Source organism: Nothoprocta perdicaria, unplaced genomic scaffold, assembly GCF_003342845.1.
Source record: "Nothoprocta perdicaria isolate Ctin4 unplaced genomic scaffold, notPer1 scaffold_98, whole genome shotgun sequence".
Taxonomy (NCBI): domain Eukaryota; kingdom Metazoa; phylum Chordata; class Aves; order Tinamiformes; family Tinamidae; genus Nothoprocta; species Nothoprocta perdicaria.
Window position 1 is genome coordinate 767,433 of NW_020456287.1, and position 20,412 is coordinate 787,844.

Genomic DNA, 20,412 nt, shown 5'->3' on the forward strand with positions numbered 1-20,412 from the left:
GACAAGGAAACCGGGACCTCAAGGTCTATGTAGGCAAAAGCAGCRTGCTGAGACGGGGCAGAGAGCAACCGTGAGGATATAACACCGGGCAGCTCTGGAGCGCCTGGACTCAGGAAAGCGGCGCTCACTCGGTCACTGCTCAAGGCCGAGGCCACAAGGGCCAAGAGAGGGACCAGACAGGGCCAAGAGGAACCAGGCAGTGACCGCCGCAGMGCAGGCAGCCCCGGCACAAACACCAGCAGATCCCAGGAGGATCAAAGCCACGGAGTAACTTGCCACCTGGGTTAGCCCCACAGCTGCAGATCCTCCCCTGGCAGCGCAGCAGGACTCGCACAGGCATCAATCACGTGCGCCGCGACACTCAGAGACAGGAAAGCGTGGAGGGAAGGGAAACAAAGGCGAGAAACAAGGGATGGCCCTAAAAGGGAACCTGTTTTCTTAGCGAGCAATCCCGAAAGCCACGGCAAGGTGCTGAATGGCAAAGCCGAGCTCAGCACTTGAGGGCTGCGCAAGGTCAGAGCCCACCCTGCCMCAGCGCTGCCCTCGATGGGAGGCTCACGAGCAGAGACGGATTCCCAATCCAGGGAATCCGGCCATTTCCCCCGGATGGATCCGACAGCGCTGACACTCCACGTCAACACAAAGGGTGACAGACACGACACGCATGATTCCCGTTGGACAGAGAAGTGGGAATGCAGCGGGCTGAAGCCATGTCAGGCACGGCCCCGCCGGCGCCATAAGAGCAGCGTCTCCCTGCCCGCTCTGCCGGCGACCGCGGAGCGCTGTCGGTCAAACCCATTATTTTTCCGGCAGAGTCACGGCCTCCGGAGCGGGCAGGGAGCAGCACCGTGGCTACAAGCGGCGGCTCTGAGGGTTTAACCATCGCCAGCCTGGAGCTGCCGCAGTGCCGGCCGGGGCCTCAGCCCTCCCTGTGCCCACCCGCAGGGCGGGTTCACCCCCCTCGGGCTCTCCCTTGGACCTGGAATAGGATATTTAGGACACGGATCTGCCACAGTCCTGCTGGAGCCAAGAGTTTTGCCCTCCCTTGCACTCGCTGCTCCAGCCTTCCCAGCCCTTGGGGACAAGGGCAGCAGCCAACACAGCTCAACCCTCTGCATTTCCATCCCACCCTCAGTGGCTCCGCATCTCGCCCAGCTCTGCCCCTTTCCCCCAGGGCATCACTTTTTGGCRTGCCCGTATTACCGAGAAGCCTCCGGGCCCTTTGCATCCCTGTCCAAGCCAATGYGGCCAGCAACGCCTGGAGTTACACTGGCCTAAAAACCAGGGTTACACTGGCCCAAAGGGGCTGTCTGCAGCCCCAGCTCCCCCTGCTCAGGGAAGGGCTGCTAGGGGCATCAGCAGCACCGCGCTGCAGGGGGACATGCCTGTCCCCTGCGACGGGGTGGTGTCAACCAGCCCTTTCTGGACAGCGAGGAGACTTCCCAGAAGGCGGGAGCTGCCCCTCCGCAACAAACAAGCGGCTGCCGCGTTACTCTAATACTAGGGGCAAAACGGATCTTTAAAGCAGGTAAATAGATGATGAATTCCATGAGAAGCGAGGCAACAGGCTCTACGCAGTCCAAGAAACGCACAGGAAAACGCAGCCTCTGTATCAGGTGCAGGGYCCTCCTCTCACCGCACCGTGGGAAGGAGAGCTTGCACCCCTGCTCGAGGAGCCCGGTGGCTTCTCTGCTCCCAAGCAGGAAACACTATTTCCATCCCACGGGTAGGAAAAGATGACCCTGTCTAGGGAAGGCAACCAACTTGCATGAGACAAGCCGATTTCACCAGCTTATCTCTATTTTGACAAGGTTTACTTTGGCCTAGAAAGCAGCATTTTTCCACAGAAAAATCTTGAAAGTATCACTCAATGTGATTTTTTTTTCACTTACAAAAGAAGTCCTAAACCAGCTTATCCCGAGTTCAGATATTTTAAGGCAGAGGGGAATTTAGATTTCCCAACAACGGAGCTTTTAATGTGTGCTGTTTGCCAAGATGATGAGCGCGTCCAAGAACATGACTCAAGTTGTCAGGCTTCTTGAAGCTAGGAACTGTCTCCTCCATAAAAACTATCACAGTTTTCCACGGATGCCACTTGGCTTCTATTTTTGCTCTCCTATTATGCTGTGTTAGCTTGCGTGCACAATGCAACCTAAACAGAGATAAGAAAAATACTTGTTTTTTTCTTGATGTGTTCCAAAACGAGGGGGGAATAACAGTAGATTTATTTATGCATTTCTTTTCATAGTAAATTGTTCGCACTTCAGCAGCAGGACTCTGCACAAGAAAGATCTTTCCAGCTCTAATTCTCCCCAGCAGGATGGCAGGAGATTCYAGTGCCGGAGCATCTACCCTCTTCCCAGGAAGCGTCAGACTTTGGACCGTGTGTGGGGAGATACAGAGTTCTTCTGCTGACTCATCCTGGCCCAGATCAGGCACCTCGCCTTGGGGCYGGGAAGGAGAAAAGGTGCAAGGAAACCTAAAATGTCCACCTGGAGAAACAACACAGCACAACACAAAACAAGAGCTCTTGAACAAGCCAAGTTAGGAAGGAATTGGGTCTATTGGTCCTGCTTGTTTGAGTCAGCAAAGAATCAAACTTGCAAAAAACCCACATTCAAGCAGCMAGGATTTGGCTGCTTCCAGGAGGTGGCCCCAACACGGAGCTTACACGAAGYGCTCCGAGAGAAGCCAAGCTCTGCCCTCCACTTCTGAGGCCCCTCACTGGCCCTTGAGCTTTTGTGCAGGATCCGCACCCAAGGGCTCAATAYGCTCCGAAGTGCTTTGCGGTGAAGCAAGGCAAGGGAAGGAAGAGTTTAGATGACTTCACAACRTTCTCTCCTGCTCATACCTCAGCTGCGCCTCTCTGGACATATTTTCACAGGCCCCTCAACTCAGCAAGAATTAAGAGCTGAGCCCTTTCCAAAAGCAACGGAGGCTTTTACTGCATCAGGTATCCAGGGGAAGCTGCATCTTCAGACTCTTCATTTCTACATCTGGATTCAGGAGGACGAATGGCAGCCTCTGTCTCACTGCTTCACTTGTGGACCCTTGTGAATTCCAGCGGGCTAAGAAAAATTCCCATCAGTTACGAGGACCAATTCACATCATTGGGTGTTTTTTTTTGTGTGCACAGCTGTATGCAGTGCATTCCTTTCCAAAAAGCCAGCAGAAAGGAAAAACAGCACAAGTTCCCCCTGCAAGCCTGTATGCACAGGAGCATCTGCACCTGAAGAGCGTGTCCTGCCATCTCCAAGGGCTCTTGTGCAATGGGGAACACCCAACGTGCACCCCAAGCAAGTTCTCTTTGCAGAGCGTCTATGTGTACACCAGCACGATTACTTTGGTGCAGAGTGCATAAATTTTGCTTTAAAACCTCCTTCGGGGGCACTTAGCACAGAATTAGGGCTAGAGCAACCAAATTATCTACTCATTGCAAGGTGCTTTCTCAAACCTAAGTCACACCAGCATCATCCACTACGATGCGATACTTCACTCTTGACTCCTTGTTCTTGATTCCTTATTCCTCAGGGAATTCTCCTTGMCAGCTATTTCTGTGCTTATAGTGTCTCATCAGAATTTTAAGCTCCTTTAAGCTCAGTATTATCTGACTTCATSTCTCGCCAAAGCACCATAAAGAGTTCCAATACTGTAAAAATAACAACTCCTCYGATCTCTGTGCAAACTGCCTCGTGTGTCCTGTCAGTTCTACTTTGTGGATGCACAGAACCAGACTTCTTACCTTGCTGCCGTAATAGAATCMCAAAAGTCTCCAAAAACACACAGTGCTAGTGAAATACAAAGTTTTGCATTCATGAGATGTYTATCCATATTGTAAAGGTTAAGAAAACACTGGGGTACAAACAATTAGTGGAAACACTTTGATAATTTCGCTGGGAAGCATGATTCGCTCTTATTAAACCACCTTTGCTATGGATAAATACCCTGCTACATCTTGAAGTTAAAGTGACCTCCTAGTGCAATTTTTAGACATATGTAGAAAGAGGCATCTCATTTCTCAGGGCAAGGCTGGGGCTGGGAACACACTCTGCTGGGTTTACTGCCAAATGCYGTGAGGCACAAAAGGCAAATCCATTTTCTATCCCTACAGCCCACTTCTCTTACCTGTAAAAGGGCATTAACTTCACCCTTGCTGCTTTTATGTAACTTCACCACACAACTTATGTTCAGGTTGAAAAAAAAAAGGAGTGCTCTCTGTCCATTTTCACAAATAGGTGGTAACCATCATTTATTGACCTCCATTATTTTGTACAGATTCTCTGTGTCACCAAGGATAAAAGAAGGGTTGGGTGTTCAAAAAGAGATATAGTTATGCTTTGCAGTGTGATAAATGCATTCTCACACTTTTTAAATAATAAGCAAATTTCTGAGCTGTAAAAGCAGGCTTGTCTCATTTTTGATCAATTTAACAGCTGTTTTGAGTATTTTATGTTTACCAAAATGTTTTCCATTTCAAACTTTCACGTTTGAAGAAGGCAGCCTTTTCTGTATTTTCAAACGTAATCTGAATTCTCTTTCCAAGTCTACATCAAGCAAAATATTCTTAAACATACCAAACTTCGAGAGAAAAGTTGTTTGCTGTTTGCAGTGAGATGAAGAGATAAGAATGTCTTTAAATGCTTCCCTCTTCCCTAGGAGCATGACAGTGCTTCTTATGGAATGAAAACTTCTCATCTCAGTAGCGTTTCATGGCAAAGAATCGCTGTTCAARGCATCGTTCAAACATATCAAAGGGAAAGAGGGCAGAGGCCTTCCCTATCTCTTCACTTACAAAAAAAAGGAATATATAACCAGTCAAAGTTTAGAGAGTTGACAAACGTGATTACTGAAACATTATGGTATGTGTCAACTAGCAGAGTGGCATCACCTCAAGGATGAAGGTCTCAGATGCTGCAGATGATGTCTCTGACCACAGCAGGCAGAGCAGATCCCAAGGGATGGCTACAACACTGCCCTCCAAACTCCCTTCTCTTTATATCAGCGTTGAACAGGGCATCGTTCCTTGTGGGCTGGAATTCTGCACTCCATGCTGCTCTGTGAAAGCAAGGCTGAAAGGCAGGACAACGTGGGCCTCTGAGAATGGCACTGCTCTTCTTAGAGCAGATGCAGAAAATTGTGAGGTAAGCAAGTTGTTTATATTTGGAAACTATATGTTCAAATCAGATATTTAAATATTTTTTAGAAAATAAAGTTATTCATTCAGGTAAATGCATTAACCCAGGAAAAGCCAAAACAAAACCAAACAGCCAGTATGAAGATTTTCTTATAATAAGAATTCTTCTAGGAAGTATATTAAATACATGACAGGAGGAAAATAATTTATACTTATGGGCATCACATTTTAGAACAATGTCTTAGCCACTAATCATTTTATAAATGATTCATAAAGACATTAAATACGATATTCCACAAAAGAATAATCAGATTTACAGTTCAGATGTAAAGCTTCACCGTAACATCCCATACCCTTCCCCTGTCTCTCCATGTACCCAAGCTGAGCAATCTCTACTTCCTCTGCCACCAGAGTAATGCAGCTTGATGGTCCTCAAAAGCACATCCAATATTCAGGTTTGCTTTTCAAGGTTCAGCAAAGTAATACTTGAATTATTACTAGAAAGCATCCTGCTATTTGTCACAGTCAAAACAAATGACAACTTAGGAGATATATGCCAGGTGACAAGGTTGAGGGAATAGATAATTTAAACTTAAAAAAAATCTAGCTGCCTGTTATGCCATCATATTACTAGTCATTGAGCACAACAGGGCCACTGCAATTCCAGATTACTGACTAGAAACAGTCCTTCCTTTAAACAAGATACATAACTTCTGTGTGGAAAAAAAATCAGGAAAAAATTGTAAGAAATATCAATCTCCACAGCTATTATGTGCATAAGAACTATTTTTACAGAGCTCAACTCAGTAAAAAGCTCTCGAAAGAGAACCAGTTTACAGAGACTAAGTTGATTCAAAATACTAAATTTAATACTGGTATCAATTATATCCCTTAGTTTCCTTATGCATCAAGTACAAATCAGAAAACAGACAAACAAAAACCTGCCCTGAATAACTCGTTTTCACTCACAAAACATCGTCAGAAACCTGGCATTTTACAGCACAACGATCTGATGTTGCAGTTTACGCATCCCTTCTGCAGACAACAGTCACAAGTACTTACTAAAAATACAGGTATGTTTCCTAAAGGTAACGTGAAGCTTTATTTAAGATGACAAAGCTTTTGTAACGGTGCAGGGTGCAAGTTGTCAGGATGAGGCCACTCAGAAGATCTGCTGCTCAAAGAGGATCTTTTCAAACCCTGGTGGAGGTGTATGGTAAAATTCACTGAACTGACAATCCAGAATGGCACTGTCGTCAACTGCAGAAGAGACAATCAAAAAGAAGGCATTAGAGACACAACATTTGTATTCTGATCCTCTGGTACACCACCTTACTAGATTATAGACGTGCAAATACTACGTTCAGATCATGAAGAACACTCTCCAACACATCCATTTCATTAATACAAGAAGAAATCTCTTCAGAAAACCAGCTAAATCCCTGCACTCACACCCAAGAGGAGCAGATCATCTCCCTTTTCTCCTGTTACTTCAGTCTGAAATGGTCTCTGATAAAGTCAAGTTCTCTCTGATTTTGCTGGATGCATTAGCATGGCTTCACATAGCTCTTCCCAAATTTTCCACCTTATTTCTCTGGAAATCTACAAATCAAGGACACTACTAGATAAACGTTGCAGGGTTGTCCCCTCCTCAGCTGCACGTTTTTCTGTTTACTTCCTAATTTTGCTGCAGGATTACAGGGTTTTAGCTGTCTGCATTAGCTGGTGTCAGATGATCTTTTTGAGACTGCCATACCAAGAGAGCTTTCCTCATCCCTTTTTAAGTTGGAAGTTAATTGTGTTTTTAAAAGCAGTACCTCTCCCACTTTGGGGCCCTCTGCATGATCTGAAACAAAAGTGTTATTAGCCTTCAATGCAGAAAATGAAAATAAAACCACTGAGTATTTTCACAGCTGTGCTTTCAAGTACTGCCTTGGCAAACTGAAATAGCCAACTGATTACAAAAATCAAAACTTCTTTCRAAGATATTGTCTTCTAAGACCTAAATTTGATATAATAGTAGCATTACACCAAAAATAATAATAAAAAAGCTTTACCTCCATATTTGGGGTTGGAATTCAGATATCTCGAAGCCCAGATGGGGAATTTTCCTTCCCAGGCTCAGCTAAAGACTACTGTTAGCGTGCTTGTTTGGCTCTGCTGCACTTATGCAGTGGTGGTAACTTTGCACCTCACTTAGGCACAGCTGCTGTGAGGAGCAACACGCAAGCTCACCTTTCTGCTTTACTTTCCCAGACTTGACACCACGTCCATCTACTCATTCCTGTTTCTTCCAAAGATGTCTGCAGCTCTAGTCTGAACAGCACTGGACTAATTCCTAAGAAACAATCTTGCCCGTGCTCAAATCCTCTCACTGGACCAGGAGGCGCTCAGGGAAGATGGAAGCAGCAGCCACCACAGAGCCTCTCTCTTCTCCGAGCGCTGCAGGAGAGCGGGCAGTGCATTTTGGCGCTGCATTTTMGCAGCGCCATCATGTGGTACAAGAGCAGATCACAAAAGGACTGGATGGGAGACACCACAGATTGACAGTAAAGGCAAATTTTTGCTCTTAATACCTCTGGAGAGGGAAGCTGTTAGCAGAATTCATGCTCTTCAAAGGCACCACAGCACATCTGGAGTATTTGCTCCCTGCTCTTGAGCTGTAATATTGTTTGTCAAGACGTAGAAGTGGGAACGTGCCGAGTGTTCACAGGCAGCCATGGAATGAAATAGTTATCCATGCCAWGCAGTGCAACGACATCTCAAGAGGTACGGGCTGCCCAGGGAGGCTGTGGAGTCTCCTGCTCTGGAGATCTCCCAGACCCGCCTGGMTGCCGCYCTGTGCCCCGTGCTCTGGGTGTCYCTGCTGGAGCAGGGGCTTGGACTGGATGATCTCTAGAGGTCCCTTCCAACCTCAACCATCCTCTGATTCTCCAAGTGAGTTTGGCAGAAGACAGTACTTAGGACAAGGCTTAAAAAGGAATAAAAGCAGCCTGGGGATGGCTGCAGGTGCCACGCAGGGTATTCAATGGGTGGTTATGGTTTTCTGTGAATCACAAGGCACGCCAGAGCTTGGTGTGACGATGCACAGAGCACGGGGAAGCGCGGTCTCTCATCTGAGATGTTAAACAGGATTCGGACTACTTGGGAACTACAAAAACACCGCCAAGTTACAGAAGAGTAAATTGTTAACACATGTCCTGGCCGGATCCCAGCTTCCATAATTCATAAATTCCTTTTCAGACCGACTATGCAGAGATTAATTGCATCTGTATTTGTTTCTTGTTCAGAACTGCAGCATCGTCCTGATGACTGCTGGTATAATCGTTACCACAATTCACTCACCGACTGCTGGATATCTGAATGGGGCATCGATTTGTCAGAGGAGCAAAAAGTTACACTGCTATATGGCAAGCAGCTGTGCCACTGCTAGAATAGGGACATGTAAACAGCAATTCACAACCTACCCATATTAGACACGAAGCGAGTTTATAAAACATGTGAAATTCACAGGCATAAATACCAGGCTTAAGAGATGAAGTGGACGAGCCCACTTGTCCACACTAGGTTGGATTTCTGTTGTTTCTTTTTTTTTTTTTTTTCTCTTAATTTCAGGAATTTTTAGACTGCAGCAAGTCCACAGCTTGTTGCACTTGCTCATTTTTTAACTAACCTGAAAGCAGRGCCCTTGTTTCTCACTATTAGGTAGCACTAAAAATTAAGTGAACATATACTTTTGTGTTTTCCTAATTCCATATATCCACACAATTAATAGCTGTAGTTGCCATAAATCAGTGCTTGATAGTGAGTGGAAAAAAAATGCAAGTTCCATGCAAGCAAGGAGAAGAATGAAGCAAGGAGAAGAATGAAGCAAGAAAGCAAGCTCAGGAGACACGCTTCAAAAAAAGGATGTTACATGTCATGAAAGGATGTGAAAATCTTTACTTACCATATACCACTGGATAGACAGTCCCCCTGATTCCTGAGGCTGGACAATGCATGTTCTTCCCATTTAAATACACATTTAATTCTACATGATCATATGTAATCCCCTACAAAGTTGAAAATATTACGGAAAAAAAATGCTGTTAAATTTTCATTAGCAATGAAAACTGCTACTTATTCCAGTTTTATTAGYTACTGGCAGGTTTTAACACCAGTATGTAAACTACAGCATGACAGAAAAGAAAAGATTTAAACTATTCTTGTGAAGAGCTGGAAGTCAATAAATGATGATAACATTTTTTTTTCAAATACTCAGGATTCCTTAATGCTCATTCAGTTGGGATGTAGCACAATATTGCATATCCTAGCTGATCAAGGACAATTTACAAAGTAAATTTGCAGATTATTTTTCACCATGTCAGGGAATCACAACATTTCCAGTGATTTTGAATATTAAGCATTTTATAGTCTGCCTGTTTATGTTTCCCCGTGGAAACGATTTTAATAAATAACGATGTTATGAATTCAGTTTATTTGTTGATCCCATCCCTTTGAAAACCTCCCCGAGCTCTTTTCTTCTGGCAGCAGTAACAGAGCACAGTTTGATACCCAGTTCTACAAACACGCAGATTTTCAGGGCAGAAAGCAAACATCAGCAAGGTAATAAATTACTTATTTGCTAGCTAAATGATTTTTCTGACTGCTGCTGGTGTGGCTGAGGGTGACAATTTGTGCTGCTATTCACTACTTCAGAAACCTTTTTTTCCTGACAGAACACATTAAAAGGAAATTTAAAAGAACTGGGGATTTAGCAAACGAGCACATCAGMTACTTTTTTCTTTTGTTAATTTGAAGCTATACAGACTAAATAGGCTGACCAAATCCTGAAACAGCCTGCAGCCCTCCAAAAAAACAATTTCAGAAGGGGATTAAAGGAATCATAAGTGTCTGAGGGTAGAGGGGTTAACATCAGCTGTTTGGGGCTTCTAAGAGCTTGATTTTTTTAACTATTGATATATGGATTCAAGATTACCTAAAAGGAAAACCTGTTGGTGAGAAGTGATCTAAATTTCATTATTCTTGGGTGTTTTTGAAAATTGATCTCTAGCAATTAAACAGAGCCCTATGAATTCAGCGCCACTGAAAAACATTTTAAGAAACTGCAAACAGCAAGGCACAAAAAAAAGGTGCCTATAAGTTCATTTTGCTCTCACTGCTCAAGCATCTGCAGAGGGAGAATCACTCACTCCATCCTGTTTAATTTTTCTCTCTTCCTTATAAAGGTTTGGCCCAAAATACAACTCATCTATCAGGTAGGAGCTGTCCTTGCTCACCTCTGTCCTTCTAACTATTAACCAGGGGGGCTGTTACGTTCAGCTGGGCATGTTACCCAGCTGTGTGATGCATTCCAGCACATCATTTATGGGGGAAGTCCAACCTCAGGAAGGGGTGATCCTTGCGATGGGAGTTATTGGTTGGGTGGATGCAGGTAGAGGCTGCACCAGAGCAGCAGAAGCCGCTTTTCAACCCCTGGTAAAGTCTCTCCCCCTCAGAAACCCATCACTGCTGAGATGAAAGTCCACTGAAATGCAGACTGCTGATCCATTCAAATTTAACAAGAGTTTATGTCACCACTTCCCGACGTGAGCGATGCAAGCCAAACAATAATTCAACTGAAATGATCAGTCTGACCACACAGCTGCAAATAGGAAAAGTCTGGGAACAGCTGCTGAAGATAAAGAATCCTTAGGAAACTCACCACCACGTCGCCCTCCTGAGGAAGGCTGTTTGCTGGCAGCCTATTTTTCTCCTCGTTGTTATAATAGAGAGCTCCATCATTCCTCATCACCAGGCTATGGACATCTCGACCAAGGGGGATTTGATTCAAGTTTGCTTTCTGGGTTGCAACTCCAATACCCCAAATCCCTAAAACACAAYGTTCACATGGTAAGAGAAAAGCAAAGTTACTCGTCTGACGGCCGTTTGCAGGACAGCATAAAGGACAGGCTTTCAAACAAGTGCCACGGAGCTCTTATCTGTTAAGCCCCCTTTGAAATACCAGCAGTCACAAAGGACTGATGAGACAGCTTGTATCTCGGAAAAAAGAAGGATCCACACAATTCTAAATTACTTAGATTAGTTTTCTTCTCAGAAAAAAAAAAAGAAGAATAAGGGAAACTAACCCTCTGTGTTAAAGGAGGTAAAAATAAATCCGTCTACCAAGGATTTGTCAACAACAAATCAAGTTAGAACAAGATCATTTCCCTTTTCAGCTAGCTACACTCGCCCTAGGGATAAAGGAGAAATAATAAATATGATGGATTTTGATTTGCTAACGTTTTTGAACCTCATCGGACATTTAAACACTCAACTTAGGAAAATGTGGTCAAGATGCAGTTACCAGAACATGAATGCACAAACGGATCGAAAACAGCCTTGATCAGGCTACTGATCAACAGTGCCCTGTCAAACCTACRGGATCACTCAAGGGGGTCTGAGGCTTTGGATTACATGCCTGTGGCCAGATACTCTTCCGTGTTCGGATTAAGGACTTGGATAATGTGGCAGTGAGCTTATTAAATKTGCTGCCAATATCCCCGGACAGGGTTGCAAACACTTCCAAACTGATCCAGGTTTTACATGATGGTGACAAATTGGTGGAAAGGCCTGAAGTAAGGAGCATGCAATTGTGTGAACTGCACTAAAAAGGACAGCAGGTAAGTAAAACAATAAACTGCATAAATATAATAATGGCTTGGTAACTAGCTCACAAAATATAACCTGGAGATTATCATAGACCACAGGCTGAACAGACCCCCAAGTCTAATGTCCTACTTTTGTGGGAAAAAAAGTCCTGGGTGTATGACATTTATAAATTAAATACACTGGATGTAAAGTACATGTTTCACCTGAAGCACAGCATCCCTGTTAGGCATCACACCTCAAGACATATTAGATCTATTAAGAGAAACTGAGGAAGAAACAGTAACAACAATCAGAGCTCTAGAAAACATCATCTGTGAGCRAAGATATCTAGAGAAAAGGAAAACATGCAAATACAAAGATGTGCAGAAATAATTTTCAAAATACAGAAAATACAGAACTGGAGAATGATTTACCCTAATACTTAAATCTCCATAGTGAAGAGAATCAGATACAGATGTAACTTAGGGGGAAAAAAATCACCTTTCCAATAGTCAGGCTACATGAGCCCAATCAGACTGCCCAGGGACACGTTTGTGTTTCAAAGTTAAGTGATCTCCAATTCTCCTGCCTCGGGACATGGGAATGGAGAAGATGGGGCTCAGGGGGACCACATGAGTTTGCTTCCTGTGTTTCTAAACTAAACAGGGCAAGAACATGGATACTGTGTGTGAGTGAAAAAGAGCTGCAGCTGCTTCTACCCGCAATGGGAAGGATATTAAAATCACCAAGTTAAGCGTGTGCTGGGGTGTACAGGATTTAACAACAGTCAGCCAAAGCAACTGCAAGGTCTTTTGGACAGATTTRCCCTCACACTGCCTACACCCTAAACCAACTCAGTGCAAACAACTAGCATCCAAAACGCACAGTATTAGCTCCAGCTAAAATCATCAGCTCTGGAGTGGATTCTGTGCTAGTGCAGTCCAGCGTTTTCAAAACTTAAAAGGTCCTTTCACACAACGACAACTTACAAAACCCTCTSATGTTCACAAAGTTCAAGGATAAGAAGGACGCACGTGCTCAGTACTTGAGATACAACGACCAGCGGGCAACCAGACGCATCTTTCCAAGTTTAAAACTGTGCCTCTGTGCTGACTAACCTGTGGACTGGATTTTAAACTCGAAATAGCTCTTGTTCTGATGCAACGGTGCGTTGGCTAAGCAGCCTCCCGTGCCACATATCCTTCTGCCATTTTTGACAATGACGACATCTGTTCCTGCAAAGAGGAGAACGAAAAAAAACACAAATAAAACACACAAAACTTCAAAACCTCTTCAGAAGTCTGGAGGCAGACCCCAAAAGCCCTAAATACTGAGAACATTTTTGTTCTTTCAGCCTTAAGTAAGAGCTTCAATAGTCTGTGAGAATTGTGATGATGGGCCACACTTTTAAGTAGGAAAGCTGTTTACAGGCTACTTCATCTTTCAACCAAGGTTTATTTATCTAAAATCTATACTCCGTTCTCATTTCACCTCTTGGGTTTTAAGGTACCACACTGATTACAACCTTTAAAACTTAGCTAGAAAGGGCTCACCTAAACCCTGCACCCTGTCTCTACATGCTGGAGAAAATAAAATCTGCCAACTGAAGGAAAGGCACAGGGGGTAGAAACGTTTGAAGGAGTTGTCAGCTATTTAATTATTCTCCAAAACAATCTTTTTAACAGTAACACACCTTGCAATGCARAGCAATTGTAGGATAGGACCCTGCTAAGTCCCTCTGGTGAAAAACTTCAGCCTTAGGCCCTGTGTCACGCTCAAGCGTGTGGTAAAAGTCACTGTGCACCCGCTCAATACAGAGTGGGCCCCAAACGGGCTCAGGGCCTGGCTGTCCATGGGGCCTCCCTCCAGCTCGTTCCCTGCCCTGTTTGGAGGGCTCTGTGGAGGCGCTGCTCCTGTTCCTGCAACAGGACTCCCTGCAGGCCCAGGCCCAGGCCCAGGCCCAGGCCCAGGCCCGGGCCCGGCCCAGGCCCAGGCCTAGGCCCCACGACGTTCCCCTCAGGAAGGCCCGGACCCCCTGAGTCCCTCGGCCCTCCTCGAGTCCCACTGTCCCCTCGCAGCTCAACCCGCCGCCGTTTCCGGGCTGCAGGCGCCGTTTTGGGGCAGTTTCCCCCTAATTTACTGGGAAAACCCCAGGAGGGCCCGCGGGCTCCAGCCCCAGCCCAGGACACGGGGCGGGGCTTGCGGGCAGGGGCGGGGCTTGCGGGCAGGGGCGGGGCTTGCGGGCAGGGGCGGGGCTCGCGCAGGCCCCGCCTCCCGCGCTCCCCCCCCACCCCGCCGCCGCGGTGTGTGGGGGAGGGGCGGGGGTCTTACCCATGCGCTGCGTGTCCAGCTGCACGGCGGGCATCTCCTTCAGCGGGATGTGGCCGCCGCCGCCCTCCCCGCACCAGCGCAGGCAGCAGAACACGGAGGCGGCCATGGCTGCCCGCGCTGGGCCGAGCCGAACCGAGCGGCGCCGGGCCGGGTCGGGCCGGGCCGAGCCGAGCGCGCATGCGCGGACGAGCGCGGCGCCGCAGCGCCCCCTGCCGCGCGGGAGGTGGCGCCGCGGGAGGGGGGAGCTCCTCCTCTGCCCCTCCCCCCCGCAACGGCCGCCGCGGGAACCGTTGGGGACCGTTATCGGCACCAACGGATTGCTGTTATTTATCCCGCCTTGGGCATCCCCGTGGCTTGGTTGCCTCTGGTTTCTCATGAGGTCGTACACTCCCTACAAAAAATTCCGTTACAAAAAATCATCTTTCAGTGGGAAGTGAAAGTTTAAAAAACACAAGGATCAGCGGCCAGAAATCATAGAATCATGCACTCTTTTATTTATTCCCCCATCCCTTCCTTTGCAGTGGAAGGGTAAGGATTGAACCTCTCGTTCCCTCGGTGCGGTGCTGTACCCCTCAAATCACAGGCGGTCACAGTAAATGTCAACTTAAAACACACGCCGGCACAGGGCGCACGTCTACCGGCTCCGGCGAGATACGCGGAGAGCCTGACAGCAGCGCCCATGTGTTTCGCATTTTGAAACCGTGCTCGGGATCCGCCTTTTAAAATCTGTAGACACAGATATACACGCGGCTTTGGCAGATGGTAGAGATCGTGTCAAGGGACTGCTAACAATACTGTCCCGAGCCATTGAAAACCAAACGCTTCGTGGAAATCCACTGGTCAGTTGTTCATGGCTCCAAGTAATGAGAAGCACATTTATCTTCTTTCCGTTTTTTTTTTTCTTTGGAAAGAAAAATACCTCCGTCCAAAATAAAATATTATTTTATTATAAAATAAAGACAGGCTCCTTGATGTCCTTGATGCAGACGTTCCACTTGGCAGAGGCCCTGTCTGTGGTCCTGGGAGCCCCTCAGCCTGTTCCCAAGCTCCCTGCGAGTTTTCTTGCTCCGTTGGTTGTGCTTTGCGTGCCTGGAGCAGGCAACATCCAGGGGCGCTCGGCAGAGACGGATGCGACACGTGGTGGGGCAGGACTGACCTGTGCAACGCTCCTATCCTGCACCTCTCCRAGGCTTGGGGAGTCCTGTGAGGAGTCCTCCTCTCACACCTGGATGGTCAAACCTTAACCCTACTACGTGCTCCTGATGGCAGCCCCAAGCTGGGAAGCAGGGGCAGAGAGCCCGGAGCTTGTCACCTCTCTCAGTTCACTTCCTGTGCAAAAAAAGGTGTTCTTTTCTTTCCAAAATAAAAGTGACCATCGTCCCAAATGCAATAGGTGCATCTTTAATAAGCTGATAAGATTTTTGATCTTTTTGATCATAACTGTTCGTGAATGCATCTTCCAAACCAGTCCTATCTAGTCAGTCTTAACTCTCATTTTTTAAGTCCTGTTTACTTCTAGAGCATCTTTTTTTCTCATTAGAAAATAATTTCATTATTTTTCATCAGGATAACTGCATTCAGAAGCTTTGGTGGAATCTTTCTCCTGCTTTACCAGTTGATCCGAGCAGTGAAGGCATATACCAGGGAAAAATCAGGACGCTATAGCTGCTCTTACTATAAAAYACACAGTGACATTTTGGAATCAGCTTTGTGTCCCTCTCAGGGTGATAGAATGTCCCTTAATTCAAATACTTTAGCTTGATTTGTGGCCTTTGGCTTTCTTGGGTGATTTAGCCAAAGCTCTAGAGCTCCAGGACACGCAGTATCCAGAGACAGGGCTCCAGTTTGTTACTCCAGCAAACAGGGCCAAGAGCGGTAATACGGCTATAGCAGCCCACCTGAACCTACTTCAGGTTCTTTTTYATCTAAGAAAAAATACCCAGTAAATGTTGTGCTGTGAACTGCTGATCTACAATGTTTTGCAGACAGCAGATCATTTAAATATATACATTTAAAGCCATATTTATCTCCAAACCAATTTGGGATGAAATCGTTCTTTCTCATGATTTTCAGTTGGTGTCTCATTTTGTGGTATTTCACCTAAAAAGCTCCCTCAACATTTTACTGCCCTATATAACACAATGCAACTAATCTAACCCATGTGGTATAAGGTTATCTATCATAGGGTTTTTATTCTTTTTTTTTTTTTAAGCGGATATTCAGAAAACCCTGTTAAAAGAAATTTTCCTAGCAAGAAATACCTTATTGGCCTGGATGGGCTCTATCAGTCACACTCACCTCTTTACTTGAAACATGAGGTGAAACGCTGTCTTTCTGAAAATTGTGCCTAAAACCAATCTGATTTTAAGAGCAGCTTTAAAATATGCTTCCTTTCTTTTATTGGACTTACTGTTACAGCCCATAAACATTTGAGGTCAAGAGCTCACTTCCTTAAAATATGCCAAATGGGATTATGTTTGAATTTTAAAGATGTACATATTAGCTGGAAACTGATGTTTATTTATTTCGTATGTAGGGCATCGGCGCTTGCATTGGTAACTGGCTTTTCATGTAATTAGTCCCATATAAGTCGCTGTGGGATTTTTATTGTCTGTCACATGCTGCGAGTTTGTTACAGTAAATGCTAAATGACAAATGCTAATATATTTAATTTTTTTTTAACGACTTAACCTTCAAGTGACCTCCCATCCCACTTTGTCTCTGTGACCCATTAAGTCTTTCCCTGCCCCAAATGAGCCCCGGGAAAACGATGCTAACTCGGCACACGTGCTCAGTATTGGGAAGGTGGTTGTGCCAAGCAGGACGGGGCTCTTCGGAGCCATCTCCATTGGTGCCTTCCTGCTGGCTCCCTGTTCMACCAGTCTCCCAACTCGGCCGTCTGGTTTTATGGCCCTTGTCATTTGCAAATTGTCCCGCTTGGAGCAYGTTTGGAGCCTCCCAAAATGCTCACGCTTCCCAAAGAGCTGCTCCGAGGAAACGGGGAGCTGGATGGGAGCGCTTACAAGCRGAGCTGTGCATGGCAGCGGAGGGTTAACTCAGCTCCAGGACTGTGCGCTGTTGTCGTTGGGGAGGCCAAGTATTCCGGGCCCTCCCACACTGGAAGCAAACCTCTGCACGGCGTGTCTAAACATGCTTCTTGCTCCCAGGGTTTCGGCTTTATTTCTGTGAACAGTAGCAGCAGAGACATTTTGTGTGGGAACCATGTTAGAAGAGCCGGAGAGAAGCACGGTCCAATCTGCCTCCCAAATGCCGACCCGTGGGGAGATCCTGCTGAGCTGAAACCGTGGCCGTTGACTTGTTCTGCACCCTAGCTCCAAGCTTCATCCTCAAAACTTAACTGTCTGTTATTAACCCCATGAAGCMGATCCATATCAGCACACAAATATGTTTTAATGAGGACCCCTAATATCCCTGAAGCCAAAGGAGAAGGGGACTGTGTATCACCTGCTGCTGCAGCCTCTAATCCAACAGGCCTAGTAGTTCAGTTCTGAGAAAATGAATATTCYTGTTAATCTCTGCTCTCCTTAAAACTCTGCTAGTAAAAACAGTAAAAACTGTTAGGACTTGGCCTAACAAGGGCCTAACTGTTAGCTTGGCCCTTGCCATGAGCTTTGTGGGGGCATTTCCTCCTAGGAATAGCCAATGAAAGGATCATTATAAAACATGCTTGGGTGGGTTTAGTGACATCTTCATTGCAACTTGCAGAGAGGTAAATGATAGCGTGGGCCTGGAAAACCAAGGCTTGGTTTTGGAGTGCAGTCCTGCCACTCGCAGGGTGAGGCCTGTGGTTTGGAAGATGACATGAGCAAGGTCTTGGGATGAAAAACAGGTTGTGCTTGTGCTTTTGAAATCTTCATTAGACGGGTTCTTGTGAGGATCAGCACTCTGGGGATGTCTTCTTCGCCATGTGCCAGGTCCTAGAAGCAGCAGTGTATGAAAATTATTTTTGTTCCTAGTTATTCTATTTACTTTGGAGRTCACTTCTTCCTCCTCCTTTATGCCACGCAAGCAAAAGCCACGGCACAGAGCCTTGATCTACAGGCAATCACAGACCTGGTTAAAGCCGACAGGCGCGCTGGCCATGCTGCAGGCAGTAAATGCCCTCTGCGACGGTGTAAACCAGCTGCCGCGAGCAGAAACGCCAGCGCAGGGCATGGGCCGAGCACCGAGCCGAGCTCCGCGCGCTGAGCAAGCCCTGGCTTGGAGAAAGCCAGCGGGTTTCCTGGGGGCAATGGGCTGCAGCCGCGTTCGCCTGTGTGCGCGTCAGGGGCTGGAAGCACTGGAGCCAGCGGGAGAAGAAGCATCACGCGGCACTGGGCTACGGCCAAGGAGTGCCAGCACCCACTGCGTGTGTGGAAACGGGACGTGGCTGTGCCATCCCTGTGAATAAATAGGATTGTGCTGAGGAGATAACGGAATTCAGTGTCGTTTTTTCCTCCTTGAGAAAATCCATCAAGGCCCCAAGTGTGGGTTCACCGTGTGGGTTGAAGTTCTTCATGTAAAGCTATAAAGCTACTCAGTGCTGCTAAAGTAGTCACTGGAGACCCTGCAGATACCAAGGAAGCCTCTGAAACCCAGACCTCAAACACTGCACTTGATCACTTCAATTGCTGATGATCCTTCACGGCTCTTTAATGCCTGGTATTTCTACAATACCTATTAAAAGTAGCTTTTATGGAAATGTAACGAGAAACTGCTTTCTCTCATCTCTCTTTCGGAGTGTTTAATACAGTCCAGATGTATCTATTGCAAAGGAGCACAGTCAGATACAATATAGTTGTGAAAGGTTTATACACGTTTAAGGTGTTTGATACACGGAGCTCTTTTTGAATAGTTTCCTTATTCATGTTATCTTGCCGTGTTTGGCTATTGAGCTGCTATCGCATCAAATCTATTGCAGATTTATTTCCATATTTAGGCCCTCCTAGTCCCTCATACATTGTATATTTCAGATGGTCTCCCTGCATTTGGGCTATGTTTGCATGTGCACAGCTCCATCACAGAATCACACAGACTCACAGACTGGTTGAGGTTGGAAGGGACCTCTAGAGATSATCTAGTCCAASCCCCTGCTCCAGCAGGGACACCCAGAGCACGGGGCACAGGGCGGCAKCCAGGCGGGTTTGGGAGATCACCAGAGAAGGAGACTCCACAGCCTCCCTGGGCAGCCTGTTCCAGAGCTCTGKCACCCTCACAGGGAAGAAGTTCTTCCTCAYGTGGAGGTAGAACTTCCTGTGTTTCAACTTATATCCATTGTCCCAACATGTCCTTGTCCTATCATCATGTCCTATCRTGGCATTAAGATGTATTTTAAGAGGTCCTTATCCCGAAGGCTGGATTTTACTGCATCTGCACCCTGACACTTCTGCAATAGGAGGTGAAGCCTTAACCTCCATCCGTGGGAAGTGAAGGTGGATGTGGAGCCAGAAAATAAAACTGGAGAATTTGAGGCAGGATAGCAGAGCTTTCAACCCCTCTCTTTCCGTCGGTGTTTCACCCTAGAAGACAACTCCGATCTGCCAACTCTTTGCTAGAATGGCTGTAGAGAAGCCTTAATGATGACAAACACAAATATGGAAAGAAAAATAGTTACTTTTAACTCCATKCAACTGGCTTGAAGCATTTGTGAAATAATGGCCCGTGCAGGCACCTCTATTTTATTTCGCCACGTGCAGGCTGCCACTGTGGAGGTGCCTCCTCCGCTCCCTTTCTTGCCATCAGCATCTGTGCAGCTGCAAGATCAGCTGGATGAGAAAACGGGTCCTGATGAAAACTCTTCTTCCTTCTGGATTAGCTTTCAGCTCCGTTGGCAAGTGAATCTAACTCAACAGTGTCATAGTCAGAGCCAACAGAGAAGGCCTGGGGAAAAAGTTGGTTGTTTACAGCTACCTGAGCTCTACTATGTATTTTAATAAACACTAGGACAGAGGTAGTAAAATCCTACTTGATCATTCTCAAGGCAGCCCAGGTACCCTCCACTAGTGGAGCAAGGTCTCTCTATGCATCAAACATATGCATCAAAACTGTGTTTGTCAGGGGCAGCCCTCTAGAATCCCAGGCCCTAGGGACACACGAAGAGAGCCAGAGAGAGGAAGGCTTGCCCTGGGTAGAGGAAGAGTGGGTCAGGGAGCATCTAGGGAGCCTCGACACCCACAAATCCATGGGCCCTGATGGGATGCACCCCAGAGTGTTGCGGGAACTGGCAGATGTCCTAGCCGAGCCGCTCGCCATCATCTTTCCAAGGTCCTGGAGAACGGGGGAGGTGCCGGAGGACTGGAAGAAAGCCAACATCACTC

At 46.4% G+C, this 20,412-nt stretch overlaps 1 protein-coding gene across 1 annotated transcript; it reads right to left on the reverse strand.

Annotated features, from left to right (window-relative positions):
* Positions 1 to 4,618: 4,618 nt before the first annotated feature.
* On the reverse strand, positions 4,619 to 14,274 carry SPRYD7 (SPRY domain containing 7). The gene is made up of 5 exons (XM_026053298.1): positions 14,096 to 14,274; positions 12,883 to 12,999; positions 10,839 to 11,005; positions 9,084 to 9,186; positions 4,619 to 6,394 (listed from the first exon to the last, which is right to left on the reverse strand). Exons 1-5 carry the CDS (start codon positions 14,199 to 14,201, stop codon positions 6,297 to 6,299), a joined length of 591 nt encoding a protein of 196 aa, XP_025909083.1. The 5' UTR covers positions 14,202 to 14,274; the 3' UTR covers positions 4,619 to 6,296.
* Between the last annotated feature and the right edge of the window lie 6,138 nt (positions 14,275 to 20,412).

Excerpts from the sequence above, each read along its gene's own strand:
- SPRYD7 (XM_026053298.1), bottom strand. The coding sequence starts at position 14,201 with ATGGCCGCCTCCGTGTTCTGCTGCCTGCGCTGGTGCGGGGAGGGCGGC. Across the intron at positions 13,000-14,095 it reads GCTGGACACGCAGCGCATGG|GAACAGATGTCGTCATTGTC; the intron begins GTAAGACCCCCG and ends TCCTCTTTGCAG. Across the intron at positions 9,187-10,838 it reads CTCAGGAGGGCGACGTGGTG|GGGATTACATATGATCATGT; the intron begins GTGAGTTTCCTA and ends TCAACTTTGTAG.